We start from the raw sequence: 24,764 nt of genomic DNA on the forward strand, positions 1-24,764 counted from the left end.
GTCAGCTGGTACCTCGGCATGGAAAGGCTGGGGAATCCAGATATCCAACTCACTGCGGACACAGACACACACACACACACATTATTATTGTTCCCAGACAGCTTTTATTGTCATGTTTTATCTCATGAATGACATTATCTGATCAGTCCGCTGCATGCACTGAATTTGTTTTTGACAAGACGTTAGTTTCGTTATGTCAAATCAGAGAAAGAGACATTAGGGGACTGTGGAGAGAGAGAGAGAGAGAGAGACAGGGTAAATCAGATTATATGTTATTTGTGTTAATCAGATTGGCTCCTTTCGTGGTTTTAGCCACCAACCAGAGAATGTTTGAAGGGTCAGTTATTGAGGCACTAGACCAGCATTAAAACTTCACTTACAATTACGATTGAGGCGTTTAGGAGTCACTTATTCAGAGCAACTTACCAAATGCAAGGTGGGAGTAAGACCACCATTAACACATCCCACACACCCAAATAGACTATTGTTTACAGATAAGGATTGAATTAAATGAATATATGTGCCTATGCCGCTGGCCTGAAGTCATGTTTCCTAAGCAACTGGGAGATTTTCCCCATGGGCGGACATTAGAATATGAAAAATGAGCAATAAACTAGATTTCTATGGGACAGTTCCAGCGTGCTTTTGTGCAGAAGACAAAATTAAACCTTCCCATTTAGAGAGTGAGGGGAACAGTAGAAAAAAAAGGATGGAGGATTGAGAAAGAATACGATGGGGGACAATGGACATGCTAGGAAGAAATGAGAGATTCAACCCCAGCCTCTCTTATCTCTAGGAACACCAGCATGCCCGCCTGGCCTCAGCTCCACACACACGTGTGCGCGCCAATACTGGCATGCTAAATCCCTCTGGCATATGCTGGTGCACTGGCACCGCATGCTCATGTCTGGCACAGGCATGCGCATGCACACACACACACATAGGGGGCTGTCACAGTAACCGTTGAGCGTGGAGGAGAGCGACGGAGAGAGAGAGAGAGATCAACATGGAGTGCACGTCCTCTACATTATGAATGCATACACATCTGGGTGAAAGGGTGATAATGGGGGAGGAGAGCGAGAGAGAGAGAGGAGAGGGGGATGGTAGTTGAAAAGAGACAAGGGACGCACACAGTGGGGGATTGTGGAGTGCACTGGAGAGAGGAAAGATGGACAGATGGTGAGAAGAGGGGAGTGATGGAAGAATAGGAGGATGTTGAGAGTGAGTCCAAGATGGGGAGAGGTGAACGTTGTGCTACGTACAGACAACTGTGAAGTCAAGGTGAACCTTCCAAGACGGAAAAAGAGGGATAGAAAAACACAGGGACGAGACGGGAAGAATGGGATTCGACCCAGGGTTTGGGGGGGGCTGGCTTAACGAAATGAGAAGAAGAACCTTCCCACCCACCTGTACTCGGCTCCTTCCAGGATGCGCTCTGCCTGATCTCTGATGACCTCCTGTCTCAGATAGTACAACATCCTCACCCTCAGCAAGACCCTGACAGAGAGAAAGAGAGAGGTTATTTTAGATATCTTCATTTGAATGGTAACATACATTAGATACAGACAATTCTAGATAAAGTGTCAGAAATTGTGACCTATAGGTGGAACATAGTCATCCTGCTTCAGCCTGATGCTCTGACAGGTTCACATCAATGAGAAACAGAAGCACAAGAAGGTGTCGAGAAACGGAGATACCAGGAAAACAAAACGAGGGCAGAGGAGCAGAGAGGAAAAGAGATGGGAGACGAAGGGAGAAAGTTGGAGAGCAGGGGGAAGACTAAACAACAAAGACTCTCACACACACATTGCTGTGTGTCTGTGTGTCAACAACATAAGACGTGTGTGTGTGTGTGTGTGTGTGTGTGTGTGTGTGTGTGTGTGTGTGTGTGCGCGCGCGCGGGGGCAGTGTGCGTGTGTTGGCAGGCTGCGTGTGCCCATCCATCAATGTGCCAGGCCTGATTAGCCACACAGCTCTGTGCGCCAGCCTAGCAGATGGCACCACATAATCACCCCCAAGTGTGTGTGCCCTGTGTGTTTGTGTGCGTACGTGCACGCCTTTCACCCGCTTCCAACAGGTCTGCCTGCCTAGCACCTGGCCTGGCAGTGAGCCAGACACACACAAGCAAGCACGCTCTCTGACTGACACACACACACACACACACACACACACACGCACACACACGCTCGCAAGCACGCTCTCTGACACACACACGCAAGCACACTCTCCGACACACACGCAAGCACACACACACTTTCCCCTCAAGAAAAAAAAAGCACCCCTGGCATCCAGAGGGCACGGCAGCATATCTCCCTGTCAACAACAGAGTATGACAGAATGCAAGCAAGAGGGGGGTTAGGGGAGACAGTGAGAGAGAGCACTGACCATAGACTAAGGGAGAGAATGATGTGTGAGAGTTTGGACGTGTTTTAGTCAGTGGGAGCCAGCCCTACGTGCAAATGTCTTTGAATGAATGACTGACTGACTGAGTCCGTCATTGAGTGGTGAAGGCCCACCATTCATCGGCCAGTTGGCCCAACAACAAACTAGCCAATCACAGTGCAACTGTCCCTCCAGGCAAAGGGATGAGGAAGTCACACCATTGATTGGCCGGTTGGCCTAACAACGCACTAGCCAATCGCAGAGCAATTGGCCCTCAAGGCTATGGGTTGTTGTAGTCTATCCTAATACTCTTGCCATGGCCTGTTATCATATGCTGTGATGTTTCAGCCACTCTGGCCTCGACTGCCACACTAGTTCTAGTTGCATTGGACAGTCCAACATCAAACAGTCGCTATGCCTCCAAAAGTCCTACAAAAATCTCTTCTCGCCCATTTAGGACGGGAACCCCTTTTGGGGTATTTACTTTTCAATCCGGGAACCCCTTTTGGGGTATTTGTTGCCATGTACACTTTGTTGGCCTTTTAGAATAGGCCTCAGGTCCAAATGGGTTAAAGCCATGGCTATATGGCCAGTTTGGGTTGATATTCTCAATGTAACTTTACATTTTGTCATCGTATATTCATGACCTCATTCCAGCCAATCAAATCAAGTAAAAACGATTTGACAGTAGTCCAACCTCCCAGAGCAGTAGCAAAGTGGGTTGGCTGTGAATCGTCTGTCCAAACACTTAACTTTGAGTGTCATTTATTAAATTTAAAACAATGTTTTATTGATTGTCACCTCGTCATTGAAATAAAGTCCCTGTCAGCGTATTTTGTTCACGCATAAATGCATCAAACCAGTAGAGCCAAAATTTCCCTGGGTGTCATTTCTCATTTTATGAGGACTTACAACTCTTAATTAATAGTCATCTGAATTACAGTCTGAATATTGTAATGAGCTTGTATTCACGCCGGCAGTGTCAACACTAGTTCACAATGCTAAATGCAAAAATAAATTGTCTGAGGTTATGACACTGTGTCAAGTGTGTGTCTGCTATCGAGGTGGAGATATGGACTGTATGGAAGCATTTAGAAAACAAAGATTTAAACTAGCACCTGTATCTAAAATTATAATAAAGTTGATCAAGATTGAGCAACTACATGCACTATTCATCTCCTAAAATTAATAGGTTTACAAAAAAGTTGCCAGAGACAAGCAAAGATTATCTCTTCTTCTGCTCTGTGCCAACAGCTCTCTACAGGTCTGATGTGTGTGTGTGTGTGTGTGTGTGTGTGTGTGTGTGTGTGTGTGCGCGTGCGTGCACACGTGGTAGACCTACTTGTTGCAGTGGTGTTTGAGGTGTCTCTTGTAGCTGTCCTCTTGCAGCAAGTGTTCGGGGTTGCAGCTGGCCAGCCATTCGGCTCGCGGCGATTGGGGAGGGGGCGGTAGGGGCTTCCCCTTCTTTCCCTTCCTGCCCCGGGGGACTGGGGTAGAGAGACCTAGAGACAGAGAGAGAAAGAGAGAGAGAGGCAGGGTGGAGGTTAGAGAACTGGTAGGCAAAACACTCCGACAACCTGTAATCTGATTTTCTGGGACAATGTATCCCTGTCCTCCTGCACTGAGTGTGGAAATCTAGTCCGTACACGTTCCATGTTCTGTAGTTCCCAGCGTGACAAGAGACTAAATGTTGTATTATCTAAGGAGGTGTTGCTGTGTTAGCTTAACAAATGCTCTCCACTCACGGTACAGTAGCTAAAAGAGGTTTTGGTCATGTAAAAAGAAAGTGTAAAAAAAAAAAGTGAGCTTATAGATTGGCTATTTTCACTATTCATAATACAATATAATGTGCTTAAGTTTTTTTTTACTGTGACAGTGTAGCTAGAAGATTCAGAGTGAACATTCCCATAGAATTCTGTGTTAAATGTTCAATCATTTATTGCCAAAAAACAACTTGCTGTTAATTAGTAATTTGTTAAGGTATACGAGGTAACACAAAGAATGCAGAAGCAACACTTGCCATGGGAAAACCAGCAGTTCCAAACACTACTGTACAGTATTCTGAAAACTGGAATCCTCATAATGGGTGTTGATGAAGCACATGCGATACATGAACCACGTGGTCGAGATCAAGGGGTGTTTTAAACACCGTCTTTCAATGGGTCTGCTGTAGATGAGGAGGGTAGATCTGAACCATGGTAAATATTTTGAGATACGTTTATCAAGATTCATGATACAAGTGTTTTGTGACAACTCCTTTCCATCATGATCCATTATGTTGTGGTGTGTGTTGTGGCATCAAATGGTTCAATCATCCCAACTTCAGTCATGATGACACATGAGTGTGTGAGTGTGAGTGAGTGTGAGTGTGAGTGTGTGTGTGTGTGTGTGTGCGTGCGTGTGTGTGCGTGCATGCGTGTTATGTACCAGAGTGGTTGGCCAGCATCTTGGTGGTCCCGTCCTCTGTGGGAGCAATCAGGTCCCAGATGAAGCCTTTGATGTTCTCGTCGCCGCGGTAATGCAGCAAGCAGTAGGCCAGTAGGGCGCGGCAGATCGTTTCCACGTCAGCCTCTCGCAGCGGACGCTTGAAACGGCCATGTGACAGGATGTCTCCCCAGCGACCCCACCTTCACAACGTCACGACGAGGAATGACAAGGAAACGCGCACGCACACACACACACACACACACACACACACACACACACGCACACACAAACAAACACACAGGTTAGACTCAGATTTCCTAATATGTAGAATGCAGGGGTCTCAGAGGCATTTGGCTGTCGGGAAAGTACAGATTATGTTCTACTTGCCCAAAGGTCATGTACACTTGCCCGAAAAGTAAAATTTCAATTATAAAATCCATCCATCCATCTTCAACCGCTTATCCGTAGTCGGGTCGCGGGGGAAACAGCTCCATTAGAGAGCTCCAGACATTCCTCTCCAGAGCAACATTAGTAACTTCCTCCTGGGGGATCCCGAGGCGTTCCAAGGCCAGTGAGTCGATGTAATCCCTCCATCTGCGCCTTGGTCTGCCCCAAGGTCTCCTCCCAGTGGGACGTGCATCGAGGACCTCCCTAGGGAGACGCTCGAGAGGCATCCTAAACCAGATGCCCGAACCACCTAAGCTGGCTCCTTTCCAGGAGAAGAAGCAGCGGCGGCTCTACTCCGAGTCTCCCTCGCGTGACTGAACTTCTCACCCTATCTGTAAGGGAGATGCCAGCCCAATTATATAAAATGATAATGAAGTAAAATCTGCGCTTGTAGAAAAATTATATATATATATATATATATATAATATGTGTGTGTGTGTTGTTAAATCCAATCGATTACAGAGTGGTGTCAGTCAATTTTAAAAACCAGAATGAGTGTAACTGCTAGTAAAAAGTAACATTGATTTTCACTTTCACGTTGGGTTTTGGTTACTTGCCACAGCTAGTCAGGCAACCGTTAATGTCAACCCCTGCGTAGTATGTAATGCTATCCGAGCTTAAAAGTGGATTTCATAATATAAAATAACACATCGTTCATGGTGTCAATCATGAGAAATCCAGCAGCATTGCAATTCAAACCAGTAATCCCTGGCAGACTAAATGAGGTCATTTGTTTGTTCTTAATATGATGGATTAATTCAAAGGGAGACTAGGCTGAGCTTCTATAAAGTGCCTCGACTGACATTGGGAATTGCAGATCCTTTATGCATAGATTATTTTCTTCTTGCATTTCTGGGTGACTGCCTACATTTGTTTTTACTTTTCTTTCTATCCCTTTAGAGCAGGGCTCCAGACAGTACTACAGTGTTACAGAGCTAGCAACTGTAAAATGGGCTTCTGTGTGTGTGTGTGTGTGTGTGTGTGTGTGTGTGTGTGTGTGTGTGTGTGTGTGTGTGTGTGTGTGTGTGTGGTGCTTGTCGTACCATGCAGTGAGACTATGACGCCATTTGGTGACCTTGATGGTTCACGAACGCACATGCAACACCGCATCATGCTAATATGCAGACCAGACACTGCGTGCGCGTGCGTGCAGACACACACACACACACACACACACACACACACACACACTCCCCCCCCACCCCCACCAAAGTGTGAGTCTACCGTGCTCTTGTTAAATGTTTCACTTTCCTGGTGACTTAACCACCGCTGGCACCTTAGCTAGAAGCACCCTGGCATCACCCTGCATGTGTGTGTTTTAATGGGTCACAGCCTCCATCCCAAGGGTGCACATCATGGCCCTCCAGGCTGATTTAGGGTCAGTTTCCATCACATCAGTCTCACTTTAGCTAAAGATAAAATGTTAGACCCTGTCCAAACCAACACTGATACCACCACAGCGTTCACTCTGTCCAATGTAAGCCTATTCCGTCTCAATAATGAAAGTGAAACTGTGACACGACTGGGAAATATAGAGGGGTGGGAGATCGAGAAAGACAGAGAGGGGGGGGGGGGGGGGGGGGGTGGTGGAACATGCCAGACAGTGTGCATGAGTGTGTCCTACAGCCTCAGGGCTCCAGACTAGACTGTAACAATAACAGCCCTGACACACACACACACACACACACACACACACACACACACACACACACACACACACACACACACACACACACACACACACACACACACACACACACACACACACACACACACACACACACACACACACACACACACACACACACACACACACACACACACACACACACACACACACACACACACACACACACACACACACACACACAGTGAATGGCTTTGAAATTTGTATCCAATTTAAAACTGTTTTTGCAAGGAAAGTTGATGGACATTGATTATGTCCCGATGATCCTGACAAGGAATTTCTTAAAATTCAACGCAAATGGGTACGTTTCTGTGAAAAATTTAAAATGTCAAATTTGCGAAGAAAAAGTAAATTTTGACAAAGTCAATTGACCCACTATGTGGGTGCACACATACTATGTGGGCATGCACGTCTGTGATGCAGACTGTGTATTAAGGCTTAATAGACAGTCTGCGTATCAATATGTCCATATATCCATTCAATATCTGTGCATGGGTGTGTGTGTGTGGTACAGTATGTTGTGCATTCATCTATTGTTCAGTGATTGTGTACCATGTAATGACCCATGCCATGCTCTTAAAATGGGTTTCAGGGTGGACAAGGTCACTTTATTGTCTAAGTGTGCACATGAATAAGCATTGCTTTGGGTTTGTAATAGGTCACTGTGTGTGTGTGTGTGTGTGTGTGTGTGTGTGTGTGTGTGCTTGCGCTTGCGTGTGTGTGTGGGCAGCAGTATTGATCAGCAGCTGTGTGCGAGTGTGGTGGTGATAGGCACAGATTGCTGTGTGTACTAAATCATTGGTTGTGTGGGGATGCATGCATTAACGCGCTGTCGGATGCATGCTATAAATAATCTGGCCAGTGTGAGCCGGTTATTAATGCTCGGTCCAAAACAACACATCGTTTCCAAGCCAACATAGTCTCCAAGACTGCACAAGCCGTCCAACACCTGAAGTTACCTGGGCCTACAAGGTCTCATGTCGTTCTGGTCTCACAGTTGCCCCATTTATTATTTTCCACTCGTTTCTTTTTCTTTCTTTTTTTCCCACTACCGTTTCATGTCTGACAAGCGGATGTTTACACAAGCTGTTGCTAAATCTGTACCAATTCAGGTTGATGCACGGATATTTTCGTCCATGATATTCAAATCAACTCAAGCTCAACTAAAGTTAACCACTTGGACTGTCTTCTGGAAGGGAACATCAAGTGAAAATAGCCCATCGTGTGAGCTTGTAGATAAATAGGCTATTTTCAGTGAAGATCTATACTGTACACATGGTGGGCCTAGTATAGAGCCCCTTGGGAAACTGGTCAACTAAGTACATTATGCTTTAAGTGGGTAAGCTATTCAATTCTCCACCTTGGAACCACACCAGAAATATATCTTCCAAAATTGCCCTCTCTTCTTACCCATAGACAAGCAGGTTTTTCTCCACCCTGAAGCATTCTGATCTGGGGTACCCATGGGCTTTGTCCTGAGGTCTGCGTGGTTTGGAGGAGGGTTTGGACATCTCCTCCCCCTCGCTCTCCAGTTCTGAGAACTCCATCAGCTCGTCCTCCTTGGCGCTGGTGAAATGACGCGTCTGTTTCCTCACCCTGGGAGTGTCGATCACCAGCGTGTTCTGCAGCGAGCATGGGGACAGGTGGCAGAGTGAGTTGGACGGTGGGGGAAATGGAAAAGGAAAAAACGTGCATTTCGCTCACAAACACAGATCCTGTGTGACACGTCATCTACAACCAGTGGTTTTCATTGATGCTCAAGGCACACCAATGGGCAACTCAAAATCTTAAGGCACACAGGTACTCATAGGGAATAGCCCATCTACAACGCACTCGCTAGATTCTCGTTTTTCTTTTAGAACAATATATATTTAAGATGTTTGCCTCTAATGACAAAATAGGAAGGAAAGGTTGACAGTGGTTTGAGCAGCACCAAGTACCGGCTGGGGCGGCGGTCCTTGAGCAAGACGCTGAACACCTAATTGCTCCTGATGTGCTGGTTGGTGCCTTGCATGGTTTCCGCTGCCATTGGTGTATGAATGTGTGTGTCAATGGGTGAATGTAATGCACAGTCTCTGTAAAGCGCCTTGGATAAAGGTGCTATATAAATGCACCATTTACCAATAGTCAAAACATAATTCATAATACAAATTCATTTGTATAGTGTATATTGTAATTACTTAAGTAGTAGTAGTATATATGGAAATAATAATGTGTGGCTGTCACAACATCCCAAGTCACATCTAGGCTAGCACACCGTTTGAGAGCCACTGATCTGCCCTGTCATCATTAACATTTTATTTAGCCGTTACAGCCAACAGTATTTTCTGGATGCATTAGTTCCAAACAGAGCAATTCAGTTCTAACTCGATTTTGTCCTCTCCCTATCCCCGATGTAGGCATTAGACCCATTATAAAGTTACCCATCTCTGAAGGCTCTGGGAAAACGTTTGGAGAAAGACGTCTCGCACGGACGACAAGGCCTCTCTGTTGGCTAAATGGGTTTGATTGTACAATTAGCCTTGTGTGTTTTGTTATGCCTCGTGCAGCTGAGATAATTTACGCTGTCGCGTTAGGCGAGCAGCTGCCCAGAGAAAATACAACAATACAATTAATTATATTGTTGAGTGCGTTCCTCTTTAAATCAATTAATTCATTTAGTTCCTTCACTACAGTTAATGTCACACGCAGCCAGTTAGAGGAACAATTATTACAACAAGTAATTTACAAATTAAAATATTGTAACAATTCATTGGAAGAGCCTGAGTAAAGTGTGTGCGTGCACACAGAGCTGCGTAAGATTCAAAGCTCCAACTGATGAGGAGGAGAGAGAAGACTTGAGAGAAAAAGCAAACGTGAAAGAAAAACACGGGGACAAAGATGAAGACGGAGAAGACAGAAAGCCAAAGATGAAGAGAGAGACACATGATAAGCATGCCTCTGAGCAAGTCACTGGTGGTGCTGGTGAGTCCCGCTGCGTGTACGATTGTGCATTACTGCCAGGCTGTGCACGCGTGTTATGTGTGCACGCGCGCTAACCAAAGTGATATCTTCGTACCCCCCAGGCATCTGTGCTCTGTTAAGTGGAGTTAAGCTGCTTACCAGCGTATGCGCGTGCACACACACGCTCGCACACACACAAACACCACACACACACACGTTCTCTCTCAAATGTAAGCAGGGCAACATGGGTAATTAAGGAAGTGCAGAGATTCCCAACTGTCATTGTTAAGCTGTGTCTCTCTCCCTCTATCATGTCCCAGCCTCAGGCCATAGCTTTAACTAATTACCTATTAGTCTGTCCATGAGGGGGACACTACACCAAGGTGTGCGCGTGTGTGTGTGTGTGTGTGTTAAGTGGGGCATGTGTGGGCATGAATTTGTCACCGACGTCAGTGTGGACGAGTGGGTGCGTGCGCAGTGTGCATGCTCAAGTCTGTCGTTATGTGTTTTTGCGGGACACTGTACCAGTCCATTTACAGCATGTGCAGCTCAGCCATTTTCGCTCTGTCAGAGTATGGCATGCTTGTGTGTGTGTGTGTGTGTGTGTGTGTGTGTGTGTGTGTGTGTGTGTGTGTTATCTTACCCGTCCATTGATGGCGTCCAAGTCCAGCTCAGCCTTCTTGGCCCATTTCTGCCAAAAGTCTGGATCTTCCAGAGAAATATCAGTTCTGTTCCCTGCTGCCACAAAACTAGCCTGGAGAGAGAGATTGAGACGAGATTATTAACAGTTCATTGAGTATTTTACCACAAGACCGCGATAACGTGAACCGAATGTTCGCCAAAAATAGCAAACAAAAATATTTTTGGTGAAGAGATTTGGTGTGTCAGTGGGTAAAAAAGACTGCACCAAGAAGAATGCGTTCAAGAAGTGGTTCATTTGTTTACCTTAGCAAAGGTGGAGCCTTTCCCCTCAGACTCGATGGTGATGGTCTGGGTTCGTCTCTGTAGGATCTGGTCGATGTCTTCCTCGCAGAACTTGGAGCCCTCGTCTTCCTCGTCCATCAGAGCACCATAGGCCCCCTTCCTCAGCAGGTCCTCGATCTCCTTCTTAGACAGCTGCGTGGTCGTCTAACGATGACAGTAAGGTCATTATTATGCTGGACAGGATTTTCACATGTAAACACCGAGATGTTTGAACATTGTAACAAATGCCCACAATATATTTATGTTGAATTAAGTATTATATTCAAGTTAATGGTCACATCTCGTCACTAAACCGCTCTTATAATAACAATAGATTTTAAAGATGGAGTGCCGTGATTTTTGTATTTTTTCCAGTTTTTCATGTGTTTATGAGGCGACAGTACTTCATTAGTTTGTTATGTGCAATGATGTCTTCCGTTTGTATTTAGGGTTTCTTCCTGGAGGCTGAAACCTTGACCGTCAAACGTGCCAATGGGGAAAAAAGTGATATGGTGACATCACAAAATCATCCCCTCCCCCTTTACAACAACAGCTGTGGGTGCGGCTTCAGTTCAGGCAAACCAGGCATACTTAATGAACTGGTGGGTGTGTCCACATAAAAACACGTAAAAACATTTTTAACATACACATTTTTGAAAACAAATATCCACCTTATATAATAATAATACCTGATGGTCATGTTTTAGGGTGGGAAAAAAAATCACGGCACTCCATCTTTAAGAATTACATTTCCTGCACTGGGTAAGATATTCCGCGGTTCAATCATAGATCGTGTGTAGTCTCCTAGACTCCTACCCCATTGTTGGCGTTGTCCCGGCCGCTCATGCTCTGCAGGACGGCCTTATCCAGGCCCAGCTTCAGACTGGCCTTGTCGAACATCTCCCTCTCATAGCTGTTTCTGGTGACCAGCCGGTAGATCTTCACCGCCTTGGACTGGCCAATACGGTGGCACCTGGCTTGGGCCTAAATGGAAAGAGATAAAGAGAGGGGGTGGGGGTGTCAGTAGACCTGAGAAATGTCTTGCGGTGTTGCTGAATTCAACACACAAACTCCCTACTGATGTCACCTCACAGGCCTACTACAGTACCAGCGCATACAAAGGTAAGGCTGCTTCCCTGAGGTGAGTGCACAAGTACAGTGAGAGAGAATATAAATCTGCGTGGCCTGCTGGATTCTAAATAGGGATTCAGTACACCAGGAAAATTGGCTATTACGGCCAGTCACAGGAAACAGAACTGGATGTGCCGAGTACGGGAACACACAAATAATTTAAGTTCGTTCTAAATACATTGTACTTTCTTTAGATTTTTCTGCTACAAGCCGAGTTGACATGATGGCTCACCTGCAGGTCGTTCTGAGGGTTCCAGTCAGAGTCAAAGATGATGCAGGTGTCTGCGGCCGTCAGATTGATGCCCAGCCCTCCGGCTCTGGTGCACAGCAGGAACACGAAGCGGTCCGAGTCCGGTCGGGAGAAGCGGTCGATGGCCGCCTGTCGGAGGTTGCCGCGAACTCTGCCGTCGATGCGCTCGTATGGGTAGCTGGAGAGAGAGCGAGAGGAAGAGGAGACGAAAGGAGGACAGCCATGGGGAGAGGAATGTGGTCAAGTAAATGTTACATTATCAGCGTTGACCTAAAATGCTGTACAAAAAAAAAAAAACATAAAATACATGTGCACGTGTGCCCACATACCCATATAGCATACATAAACACATATACAATGCAAAAAGAAAAAAAAGAAGCGGAAAAATAAGTTTTAAGTAAAGATTTTAAATCCTCCCTCCATCTCACCGTTTCTGGATGAGGTAGTCTTCCAGTATGTCCAGACAGCGCACCATCTGACTGAACACCAGGACCCGGTGGCCCCCGGCCTTCAGTCTGGGCAGCAGTTTGTCGATCAGCACCAGTTTGCCGGCGGCCTGGACCATGGCCTGGAGGTGAAAGTCTGGCATTTGCAACGGGCTCCCGTGGCTGTCGCGGAAGTCCTCCAGAATCTTCTCCTCCGCTCCTGGAGATGGTGGGGGGGATGGGTGGTGGACAGGGGGACAGTTAAGGGAGAGGAGCAGGAGTCAGGTGTGTACTATTAATGAGGTAGTAGTGTGTGTGTGTGTGTGTGTGTGTGTGTGTACCTTTGATGAGGTAGGGGTGGTTGCAGCACTTCCTCAGCTCCATCATGGTGTTGAGGAGGTTGGGAACATTAGGGCCTGGACCTCCTCCACCTCCTCCCGCTGTGCCTCCTTTGGAGAGGAAGGAGAAGTTCTTCTCCAGGATGGCACGGTAGTACTTCTTCTGGATGTTGGTCAACTCCACCTAGAAAAACAAGTTGTCACTGTTGGCGAATCTGACCACTGGAGGGCGCTGAGGTAGCTCAACTATGCACATCCCTACATTGTCTTGTTTGTCTTATATTATGTACTAGTCCGTGCCCACATTTATTTCCAATCCACCATCGAAACCTGCAATTACAGCGGAAGCGTGCCTAACGACGGGTAAGCTACTACTCAGTACGTCAATCACGTCAGCGGCAGAAATAGACATCAGGAAATATCACGTGAATCACGTCAATGGCAGTTTTTTGCAACATGAATAACATTTTAATTTCGTAGGCTTCTAGTGCTGCCAATGAATATTCCATATTCTAAAGAATATTCGAATGTAAAATAGAAAATAATCAAATTTATTAAATTAAGGTTTGAATTAAAAAATAAAATAAAAATGCTGCGAGTTCTCGCGAGACTCTGTGCCACGTAAACTAAAACATTATACAAAATTAGGCTATTTGATCTTGCAAGACTCAAGAGTGCATTTCTCAGCACCATGTGCATATTAGGCTGGAATATTCATATTAAAATTATATACATTCGACATTCGAATCATCCAAAATTCGTTCGAACCCATGTGGTGTTTTAAAAGGAATATACAAATGTAATTTGTCATCTGGCAGCACTATAGGCTTCATAAATGCAAATTGCCCAAAGAATTTAAAATTGTGAAAATAGATGATTTACAAAGCTCTGCCATTTCTGGATTTTGTTTTTGCAAATATTTCATCGCTGTTTTTTTGTCGTTCATGGAAACCATTATGACGATTATGCAAAATAATTGCACTTATCTCAAATAAGCAATTATGTAATAATTGTGAAACAGGCTTACATATTATGCTTATATAAACTGGAACTAATCATTGAAGCAATGATGCAGATGCCTAGCATAAAATGACCATCACGTGTGAAAGGTAAAGTTCAGATTTGTACATTTGGGCTTTGATATTATTGCACATCCCAACGGATGTACCATCCAGTGTGAAGGAGGTCATACCTCTATGATGGTCTCCTCTTTAGGAGCCAGGTTCTAAATGTACCATCCAGTGTGAAGAAGGAGGTCATACCTCTATGATGGTCTCCTCTTTAGGAGCCAGTGTGAAGGAGGTCATACCTCTATGATGGTCTCCTCTTTAGGAGCCAGTGTGAAGGAGGTCATACCTCTATGATGGTCTCCTCTTTAGGAGCCAGTGTGAAGGAGGTCATACCTCTATGATGGTCTCCTCTTTAGGAGCCAGGTTCTTCTCCACGTCCTCCTTCAATCTCCGCAACATCATGGGCTTCAGAATGGCCTGCAGTCTCTTGACCTACACAGCACACACACACATGTAAATAAATATACCACACTACCTGCCTGGTTCTATGTTCTGATATTTGCAGCACCAATGGGGTTTTGCCAAAAGCAGAGAAAAGACATACGAGTGAACAGACACGACTGTCAGCTGACTGTGGTGTAAAAAGTACAAAATGTGTTTACTAGCAATACCGCAATGTAGAAAACTCTTGTTACAAGTAAAAATTGTACTATAGTAAAAGAACAAAGAAATTGGCATCAAAATATACTAGAAAGAAACTAAATAATTGTAGTGGAGTAAAAGTGAAATATTTGTATCCGAGGTGTAGTGGAGTAGAAGTAAAATTCTAGAACATTGGACATACTCCAGTAAAGTAAAAGTACCTCAACATTGTACCCAAGTACACTACTTGAGTAAATTCTACTTGGTTGCTTTCCATCACTGAACAGAGGGCTATAAAATTTTAAAAAGCCCCTAAAGGCAACATTCTGTGCTCAAAAGCGATGACTTTGTGGGAACCTACCCAAGAATTCAATCAAAGCCTTGTAGATGAAATGTACCGACATAGCAGGGTTTTCAACGAAAGGTTGCATTAGCATGTCTTGCTAAGAGACAGCAAACTGCACGAGGGAAAGTGTGAGTGAGGGAAAGACGTGAAACTCGGGTCTCCAGCAGGAAGGTGTTGAACCGTGTTCATTTTGTCGGCTAAAACTATGACGAAGAATTTCCATCGACTACCTTTTTTCACTGACGAGAACTAAATAAAAACTATGTGTAAGCTGTGATGACTAAATATTTTTGACAATTCCGTCAAATAAAACTAGACTGTTAGAGGGGGACTAGTGGAGAAGAGATCCAGTAGAATGTTATGCTTGGATGTGTGCAGGTGTCACTCTGCGGAAATAGCCTTTCTACAAGCTCACAACGTGTCGCAGTGATCTTGTAGATCTGCTATTTTCGGCACACAGCAGAGTATAAATCAGGCATTTCAACAGCATCACAGCCTGCCTAAATACATTTTAAAATTAACTGTATATTTAGTCGAAAAGACTGACAAACTAAATCAAAGTTTGCTGTCAAAATCAGCATTCACGCTACTCTGGTCCACTACCCCCACACACACACACTCCCTCAGGTCTTTATAAGCTTTGGTTCATGCTTCCCTGCGTGACATCATGTACACCGGCCGTAAAATGAAACTAGGCGACCAGGTGTGCGGTGATGTCAACGTGCCCCATGGATGCTGCTTGGCACATCAAAGTGACTACATCTTGGCACTGACTGGCTGAAAGAAGCTACAAGTACACTTGTGAATTATATTCTACACTTTAATGTCAGTCTCATGTCATGTATGGGACTACTCTTGTTCGTTATCATTGCATTATTTACATCAATACTGCAGTTAAAAGAGTGAGAAACATTTCTAGAACTAATATACATGTGGTGCTCTGAATCTAAAATAATTTGTAATGTTAGTAAGTTCACGTTCTTTGCAGAAAATACACAAAGACCATTCTTTCAGAGCCGTTGTCATTGAACTGAAAACTTAATTTTGTTGGAATTTCGGTTAGATTCTGTCCATTTTCAGGAATTTCAGCACAGCAACACATGCATTATGGAGGTTGTATTCGCCTGAATGTCGGGCAGGTTCGGGAAGTATGAACATTTTGGGTCACGCACTGCGGCTGCGGAACGTGGATGCGACAGCACGTTTCAACCATAAACCGTCCTAAACTCCAGTGTCTAATGTTTTCCTATACCTGTTCTTCAGTCTTGAGGTCTCCGAACTCGGTCATGAAGGTGGTCTCCGAGGGGAACCTCTCGGGCTCCAGGAAGTTGAGCAGGCTGAACAGCTCCTCTACAGTGTTCTGGAGAGGAGTCCCTGTTAGCAGCACCTTGTGCTCCTGAGAGGAGGAGGAGAGAGAGATGTTAAGAGTCTGGATACGGGAGAGGAGTAGCTGTCAAGATGGATTTATCCTCCTCAGGAGAGAAGAAGGAGAGGGCGATGACGGAAGAAAGAGAGATGATAATATATACACAGCATTGCGAGCCAAAAGGGCTGCTTTGTTCTGCTGAGGTTTATAGGCTCATAAAACATTGTGACAACTCCTACATGACCAATCAGATAAAGAGATAAGTCACAGAGATAAGACACACCCTGCGTGTGACATGGTTATTGATACATTATAAATGGTCAATAACTCATATTGGCTCAGTGGATCATCACTGGTTTGACTTGAATAAGTTTCCAACTATTTTACTGCTTAAAAATACAATAAAACTATGCCATTGCATAAAAATACAACACCACCAGAATAGAACTGCAAGACCAGTATTTAGATAGGGTTCGGTGAAGAAGAAATAAAAGTATTTTAAAGATATTTGTCGACATTCAACGTGTCACGATCCTGTACTATTTTTTGTTCAAAGTTTCTTTAATATTTTCCAAATCACATATCGGTCAATAAAAGTTTTACAACACACTGGCAAAAGTTGTATCTTTATTTACGGACATCAAATCCTAAAGGGTGCAGTAACAGAGAGATAGATGATATTGAAGAAGTTCTGTTTTGATATCTCTGTGCAGAAACGATTGCTTATCGTTTGGATCAAACGATTATGGAATAAAGCCCACTACTCACCATGTCCATCATTTTGAGTCCCTCCAGCAGCTTACAGTTTCTGTTCTTGAGGCGGTGAGCCTCGTCTATGACCACACAGCGCCACCGGACGTTACGCAGCTCAGGACAGTCCGTCAGGATCATCTCAAAGGTGGTTATCAACGCATGGAAACGATAGGCTCCCTTTATTATCTTACCCTGAAAAAAGACGGAGAGAGAGACACACTATGATTATGTTTCCGTTTGATTCCGTCTCGTCAATGGTCATCGAACTTCCATGTCAAAGAATATTGAAATAGTTGAGAGAAAGAGAGAGAGAGAAGAGGATTTACTTGTCCAACTTAACACCTCACGATTAAAACATGTTGTGGTTGTCACACCTCAAGTTCTTATGAGAAAAACATGTCTGACAGGGCAGTTAATGTTGCAGTGTTTCACTAGGTTAGTGGCCTGCTGACCCGTGGAGCAGTGTTTCACTAGGATAGTGGCCTGCTGACCCGTGTGGCAGTGTTTCACTAGGTTAGTGGCCTGCTGACCCGTGGAGCAGTGTTTCACTAGGTTAGTGGCCTGCTGACCCGTGTGGCAGTGTTTCACTAGGTTAGTGGCCTGCTGACCCGTGGAGCAGTGTTTCACTAGGTTAGTGGCCTGCTGACCTGTGTGGCAGTGTTTCACTAGGTTAGTGGCCTGCTGACCCGTGTGGCAGTGTTTCACTAGGTTAGTGGCCTGCTGACCTGTGTGGCAGTGTTTCACTAGGTTAGTGGCCTGCTGACCCGTGTGGCAGTGTTTCACTAGGTTAGTGGCCTGCTGACCCGTGGAGCAGTGTTTCACTAGGATAGTGGCCTGCTGACCCGTGGAGCAGTGTTTCACTAGGTTAGTGGCCTGCTGACCCGTGGAGCAGTGTTTCACTAGGTTAGTGGCCTGCTGACCCGTGGAGCAGTGTTTCACTAGGTTAGTGGCCTGCTGACCCGTGGAGCAGTGTTTCACTAGGTTAGTGGCCTGCTGACCCGTGTGGCAGTGTTTCACTAGGTTAGTGGCCTGCTGACCCGTGTGGCAGTGTTTCACTAGGTTAGTGGCCTGCTGACCCGTGGAGCAGTGTTTCACTAGGTTAGTGGCCTGCTGACCCGTGGAGCAGTGTTTCACTAGGTTAGTGGCCTGCTGACCCGTGTGGCAGTGTTTCACTAGGTTAGTGGCCTGCTGACCCGTGTGGCAGTGTTTCACTAGGTTAGTGGCCTGCTGACCCGTGTGGCAGTGTTTCACTAGGTTAGTGGCCTGCTGACCCGTGGAGCAGTGTTTCACTAGGTTAGTGGCCTGCTGACCCGTGGAGCAGTGTTTCACTAGGTTAGTGGCCTGCTGACCCGTGGAGCAGTGTTTCACTAGGTTAGTGGCCTGCTGACCCGTGTGGCAGTGTTTCACTAGGTTAGTGGCCTGCTGACCCGTGGAGCAGTGTTTCACTAGGTTAGTGGGCCAAGTTCTTCTGTTGTCATGCATTAGAACCAGCAAGCTGAACTATTGAACTGGGCTAATCAGATCTCAACTTGGCCAAGATTCTCTTCAGCCATCTTACATGTGCAAAAGAAGATTATGAAATGTCCACCAGGAAGTGTCCTCTCTAACCATGCTAACCGTGTTTGTGGTCTTTTCCACTGACATGGGATAAGCAGGACACAACATCCCTCTACACTACAGTGACCTTGAGGATTACCTCAGACTGGATTAGGAGCAGGCTGCCAGGGTGGGACGCACGCTGCCATTATGGTTTATTATCTAAGAGCCAAGGCATACAGTGAGTATGTAGTTCACTGCTGTAAGATGTTAGCTGTGCACTGTGACAGCAGCTTAAGAGAATAATGGTTTACAGCAATCAAAGTGTGACAAGCTCACAGCAGAGGCTCACGAACGCTTTTGAAACATGTCTGTCTGTCTGTCTTGTCGAGCCACTGTGAGGTTACTCAGCTACATCTGGCATTTGTAGCTGCTAGAAAGAAATAGCTTGTTTCAACTTCAGCTACAAAGATGCAATAGTCATCTCCACATATGGAGATCCATAAGTTGTACCAACTTGGTTGGTACAACACAAGTCAGAGTGAGAACATGCTAGCAATCCGACTCGCGGCTACCACTGGCACAGCTGCTTTCAACATCGCTGGAACCACATTGCACTCGCTGTTGGCCCTGCCTGTGCCTCTGACCAGTGCTCTGCCACACATGCCACCCGAGGCCCTCGGGAACCTGCAGGCACGGCTACAGGGTCTCAAGGTGCTGGTGGTGGATGAGATGAGCATGGTAGGCCGCCAATCTTCCACAGTGAAAAATACTACTATCTGGCAGCGGGGGCAGTGTCTTCAGTGTACAGGGTTTGATGAGGTCTGGCCATATATGGAGCGTGTCTTCAGTGTACAGGGTTTGACGAGGTCAGATCAACATATGGAATGTCAGAACAGGTCAGCTCTATATGTAGATCTAAGGATGTACAGCGTTTGATGAGGTCAGATCAACATGTAGAATAATTCTGTATTGGCCATCCATATATGGAGATCTAAGGGTACCAGGGGGGGGGGGGGGGGGGGGGGGAGTGTCTTGAGTGTACAGGGGTCACATGAGGTCAGGTGAGTTCAGATCAAAATATGGAATGAATTCTGCATTGGCCATATAGAGCGTGTCACAAGGCGTGACTGACTGACAGGTTTTCGAGTGACTGACTGACTGGTTTTGAAGGTTTTCATAGTAAACTGCGCCCTACAGTCGCAACAATACAAGGCCAAATTTGTTAAGATGGCTAAAAATAGCAGATATACTATTTTTTATATATATATATATATATATATATATATATATATATATATATAGTGATAACAATTGGGGGTCCTTGGCATGAAAAGGTTTGAGAACTATGGAATTAAACTATCCATCTCAGCAGTGCATTCCGATTTGACAGGGCTTACCTGTGCGTCTCGGTAGTACATCTCGTAGGCCTGGATGGTCTTGCGGCTGGCCTGGCTGCCGTGGTAGACGACCGCGTTGAGATCCGTCCAAGTCCTGAACTCCCGCTCCCAGTTGGGGATGGTGGACAAGGGGGCAATGACCAGGAAGGGCCCCTCGATGCCCTTCTTGAAGATCTCGTGGAGGAATGTTATGGACTGGATTGTTTTACCGAGACCCATCTCATCTGCCAAGATACAGTTACGTCTAGGGGGGGGGGGGGGGACAGAACGAAATGAAGTCAGGCAGGGTTGGTCCACCGCTGGTATGATTCACTTGTACACAAATCTTAAACGGAACTGTGTTGAAGACTTACATGTTGTACCAATTGAAGTTAAGCCAGTTGAGGCCTTCTAGTTGGTACTCCCTGAGTTCGTTGCTGTTCTTGTATTCTTGGGTGCTGACAATCTTCTCCCAGTCTGTTGCTTCAGGCCGCTCCTGAACACACACACACACGCCATTCAAGATTCAATTATGCAGTTTTGTGCAGTGCACATACCTTAACGTTTTCATAAATGTATCTTCCATTTTTGCTGATCAATACACAGCAAGTTGTTTGAGTCTCTCATACAGACAGACTCTGGTTCCAATGCTCTACAGTGTGTCACCTCTCTATCACAGTTTAGTCATGCCCGAGAGACTCATTCTAGCCATGCTTTTCCAGTGCGAGTGTCCCAGGCCAGACCTCCATTCAGATGCCATTACACACCAACATTTCACTGCCCATAATTGTATGAGCGTGTGACAAATAAATCTTCCTTGAATCTTGAACAAACGACGCACACATCATGACGCATGTCAAGCCAGTGCACAGAAGACTTGGGTGTGACTCATGCAGCCATGATACAGTACTGCATGCAGCCATGATACAGATCAGACTGCAGCGCTGTACCGCCTCCAAATGTCAAGTACACACGCAAATATGTGGATTATAATGTCACAAAGTCCCGACAAACAACGTATCACTGGCTGTGTGTGCATTAGTGGAAGGTAACCATGGGACAAAACCAAAGCCGATAACATTACCAACAATAGGGGACAAATGGAGGTTGAAACAATACCATTACTATAACCGGATATAAGCATCACTGGTGTTTACTGTTTATATTTCTAACATGGTCCTCAAACAGACGAATATGAGAGAGAGAGAGATACAGTACAGAGAGAGAGAGAGAGAGAGAGAGAGAGAGAGCAAGAGAGAGAGAGACAGTACAGAGAGACAGAGAGAGAGAGAGAGAATACAGCCAGTCATCTGCTTCTGTTCAGCATTAAACACACTGTTAGTGGTTTGGCCCGGCCACAGGAGCCGTGTGAGTGTGTATGTGCATTTGTGCGTGTGTGCGACCGCAGGAACGTGGCCCGTGGAGAGCAGTTAAGGGAGCTGTAAATCTGAAGAAAGGGGCAGTCAGTAGGCCAGTGTGCGCACACACACACGGGCGCGTGCGTGTGCACACATTTGAGTTCTTTTCAAAGTGTTTGAAAAGAGATTAGGGAGACAGATAGCATACCGCACACATGCAGAGAGAAAGAGAAAAATATGCCCTGTACATTAGACTGGCCCAAACACAATTTCTTGGGCTTCAACTCTTTGACAGGAATTGTTGAATTACAGACGGCTTTATTGTACACCCTTTTATAATCACAGACTGCTGTTTTGAATAACCGATCACTGTTGGAACACTCTGCTTCATGTCCAATCTTGTCGCCAGCAGAAAGTAGTATGGTCAATTTAGCGGTTTTAATAATCGAATTAACCCCGCGACACATGGTGCAATTTTCAGCTGATCGTTAAATAACACTTTTACTTGCGGTGAGACTGGAGCCTCTAAGCACATGCCAGCAACACTGTCTCTCTCAGTGTGTTCTGTAGTTAGCGCTCGTTATTGGTAGCAGACAAGCTGTAGTGTATTAGGGTTAGATATGGTTCCGAATCAGCCGGGCCAACAGCGCTCTGTCATTTATCTTTACAGTTTTATGATCAATTAAAAACACATACATCTTCTCCACCAGAGTGTGTGCGTGTGCATGCTGGCACGTGTGTGTGAAATGTCCTGTGAGCCCACAGAGCGAACCTAATTTAAATGGATAAAAACAAAAAAATCAACAAGCAGTATTCAAATAACGATTTCAGCTTTAGCCATGACCGCAACTGAGCATTGTGGTCAGCCACAGTCCACATTCCTTTTGTCTAACTAGTGCGTGCGCAATCATTTTCACTCACCACTCTCTTAGTGTTGGCTGTGCGTGCTGCGATGCGATCATAATCGTCTATCTTGGACTGGTCAATGTCGGCCTTCAGCTCCCAGGTGGCATCTTCGTATGGTAGACTGCACCACTTGACCAGGTACAATGTCACAGTCTACACACACACACACACACACACACACACACACACACACACACACACACACACGCAGTTAATTTGCTGTGCATTCAGGAAATTGTCTATATTAAAGATCTGGGAAAGACTGACGGAGAAAGGGAAGAAGAGACAGTACCTCTCCGTTCTCATCTGGGCTCTCAGAAATGTCCAGGCATCTGTCCACCTCCACGTAGTCGGGGTTAAATGGCTCGTCGTCCATCTGGTGGAGATAACGGTGACACAGCCCAAGTTGAATACACACAGAGGAAGAGTTATCCGCCTGCCTTCGTTACACAAGTCAATGACATGGTGCACAAGTATGGTCTTTTATGTACTGCAATTCCTGCGCAGACTTCTGATTAACACATTTTAAAAGGGGAACAGAGAGAGACTGGGAAAGGGGACGGTGAATTATTCTCCCTTCACATACAATGCCAAAGTTCTTTGTTGTTTAAAATCTCATCAAGGGCTGCAACTATTGATTATTCATCCTGCAAGTATTCCATCATTTACCTTTTCCTTTAATTCAATAATCGAAAGTCATCTGCCATTTTGTTGAGTTAGTCTACAGTTCTGGCATGGAAGAGGGATTGATTCTGACACACACACACTATGTAACCATCGAGCTATGGGATTGACATGTCTCACTCAGTTGTAATTTTGGCTAGTTTAACCATCTTAGCCAGTGTATTAAAACATATTAAATACATATTTTTCTTCTGTAGCAACCCTAATCCAATCTTTTCCACAGTGGAGAAAGCCTCACCTCAGTGATGAAGTTGTTGAACAGCTGCTTGGCCCTGTACCTCTTGACTTTCTGATGGATCCTCTTGTCTTTCTCTAGTTCTTCCAGATCTGACCAGCGACAGTGGAGGTAGGAACTGTGTACGAGAGGTGCAAGGTGAGAACACAAACACACACACACACACTTGATGACTTTGTACTTTATTCCTCCAAATATTAATCAATGTCAGAGCACAGGGATGTACTGGTCTGGACAGGGTGTTTTCTTTTAAGACTGGAATTCTATGGTTGTCGAAGCCTTTCCCATCATTTAACCGCAACAAGATTTTGTCAGGTAAGTGACTGTCGTTTATGTTATCGAGTTACTTTTGATAACGTCTGTGTTTGGAGAAAGAATAAGATTTTTTGATAAATTTGCACTTTTTCACCATCAGTTGATGCTTCATATATATATATCCATAAAATCGCCAGGGTGGGCCTGGGCCATGGCTCAGTGGTCCAGGCACCTTGGCTGGTAATCCAGTATGGCAGTGTGCCGCGGGTTCGACTCCCGATCAAGACGGCCTTTACTGCATGTCTTCCCCCCCATCTCTCTCCCCATTTCCTGTCAGCCTACTGTCTGTCCCTCCATAAAATATATAAAATAAAGGCGAAAGCCACAAAAAAATAACATAAAAAAATAAAAAAAATCGCCAGGGTGGTTTGTTTATTTTTGCATTTTTTTTTCTTACATGACACAATCAAAGATTCTGAGGGGCAGCATTCACTTGATAAATACTTTTTTCTAAGTTTCCAAATGCCAGTGTTTTGGCTAGATGGGAAAGACAGAGTACAGATGCAGTGGTACGTGTGACAGTGACAGGCAGTATCTCAGGCCATCATACAGCACTGCCTCTGTCCACAGGCCCTAGATTAGATTACACAGTCTGTTAGCCGGACTGAACACACTGCTCTATAGCCTGGAGACACATGCAGAAAACCACATGTCACACTACTTGTCCCTGTGCGTTTGGACAGACAGACTATCTGCATGAGAGACCGGGAGAGAGAGAGAAGACAACGTGTGCGTGCACAGGTAAAGTGGACGGTAGAAAGTCATGAAGTGACGCTTTATGAAAGTAGCAGAAAGGAGAGGTGCATCTTACAAGCTTTTGAACTTGACATAGAATTCCTCCACGTCTACTTCGTCTCCCGACTCCAGCTGAAAACAAAGTAATGTTAATTGTGTGACTTAAAAAACAACGGCTAAATGCCTAAATAATACATTCATTTGCATGTTTGCCGTCTTGACCACAAACATTTCTTGATGAATATATTTCATAAATAGCTGTTCAGCTGTTGAACAGAGGGGTAATGGAAATATGTTAAATAGTGAGGGTTAACTGTCAATGATTTCAGTATTTGCTTTAGGAAGGGGACAGTAAATAGTTAACACTGAAAGTATGAATCTTCCATCTTATATCGCTTAAGAAATAGAAGAGCGTACCGGTATGTGCAATGGTGTGTGTGTGTGTGTGTGTGTGTGTGTGTCTGTCCCTACATACACGCTCACAGTGTGCGTGTGTGTGCGCGCAC

The 24,764-nt window shown here is 45.2% G+C and overlaps 1 protein-coding gene across 3 annotated transcripts in view; it reads right to left on the reverse strand.

Annotated features, from left to right (window-relative positions):
- Nucleotides 1-24,764, reverse strand: part of chd7 (chromodomain helicase DNA binding protein 7) — a 108,517-nt gene that overhangs the window by 16,782 nt on the left and 66,971 nt on the right. For all 3 annotated transcript variants that reach the window (XM_079488757.1, XM_079488758.1, XM_079488756.1), the window contains exons 8-27: nt 24,335-24,390; nt 23,212-23,326; nt 22,582-22,665; nt 22,305-22,442; nt 20,400-20,521; nt 20,047-20,290; nt 17,126-17,302; nt 16,244-16,387; nt 14,397-14,495; nt 12,997-13,177; nt 12,659-12,875; nt 12,213-12,408; nt 11,666-11,833; nt 10,832-11,014; nt 10,530-10,640; nt 8,354-8,565; nt 4,810-5,009; nt 3,725-3,884; nt 1,408-1,497; nt 1-52 (exon numbers count right to left, since the gene is read on the reverse strand). The exon at nt 1-52 is cut by the window's left edge and continues 52 nt beyond it. In XM_079488757.1, coding sequence (XP_079344883.1) covers nt 1-52; nt 1,408-1,497; nt 3,725-3,884; nt 4,810-5,009; nt 8,354-8,565; nt 10,530-10,640; nt 10,832-11,014; nt 11,666-11,833; nt 12,213-12,408; nt 12,659-12,875; nt 12,997-13,177; nt 14,397-14,495; nt 16,244-16,387; nt 17,126-17,302; nt 20,047-20,290; nt 20,400-20,521; nt 22,305-22,442; nt 22,582-22,665; nt 23,212-23,326; nt 24,335-24,390 — 2,949 coding nt within the window. The remainder of the gene's footprint in view (nt 53-1,407; nt 1,498-3,724; nt 3,885-4,809; nt 5,010-8,353; nt 8,566-10,529; nt 10,641-10,831; nt 11,015-11,665; nt 11,834-12,212; nt 12,409-12,658; nt 12,876-12,996; nt 13,178-14,396; nt 14,496-16,243; nt 16,388-17,125; nt 17,303-20,046; nt 20,291-20,399; nt 20,522-22,304; nt 22,443-22,581; nt 22,666-23,211; nt 23,327-24,334; nt 24,391-24,764) is intronic.

The sequence above is a fragment of the Electrona antarctica genome, assembly GCF_951216825.1.
Source record: "Electrona antarctica genome assembly, chromosome: 19".
NCBI lineage: Eukaryota > Metazoa > Chordata > Actinopteri > Myctophiformes > Myctophidae > Electrona > Electrona antarctica.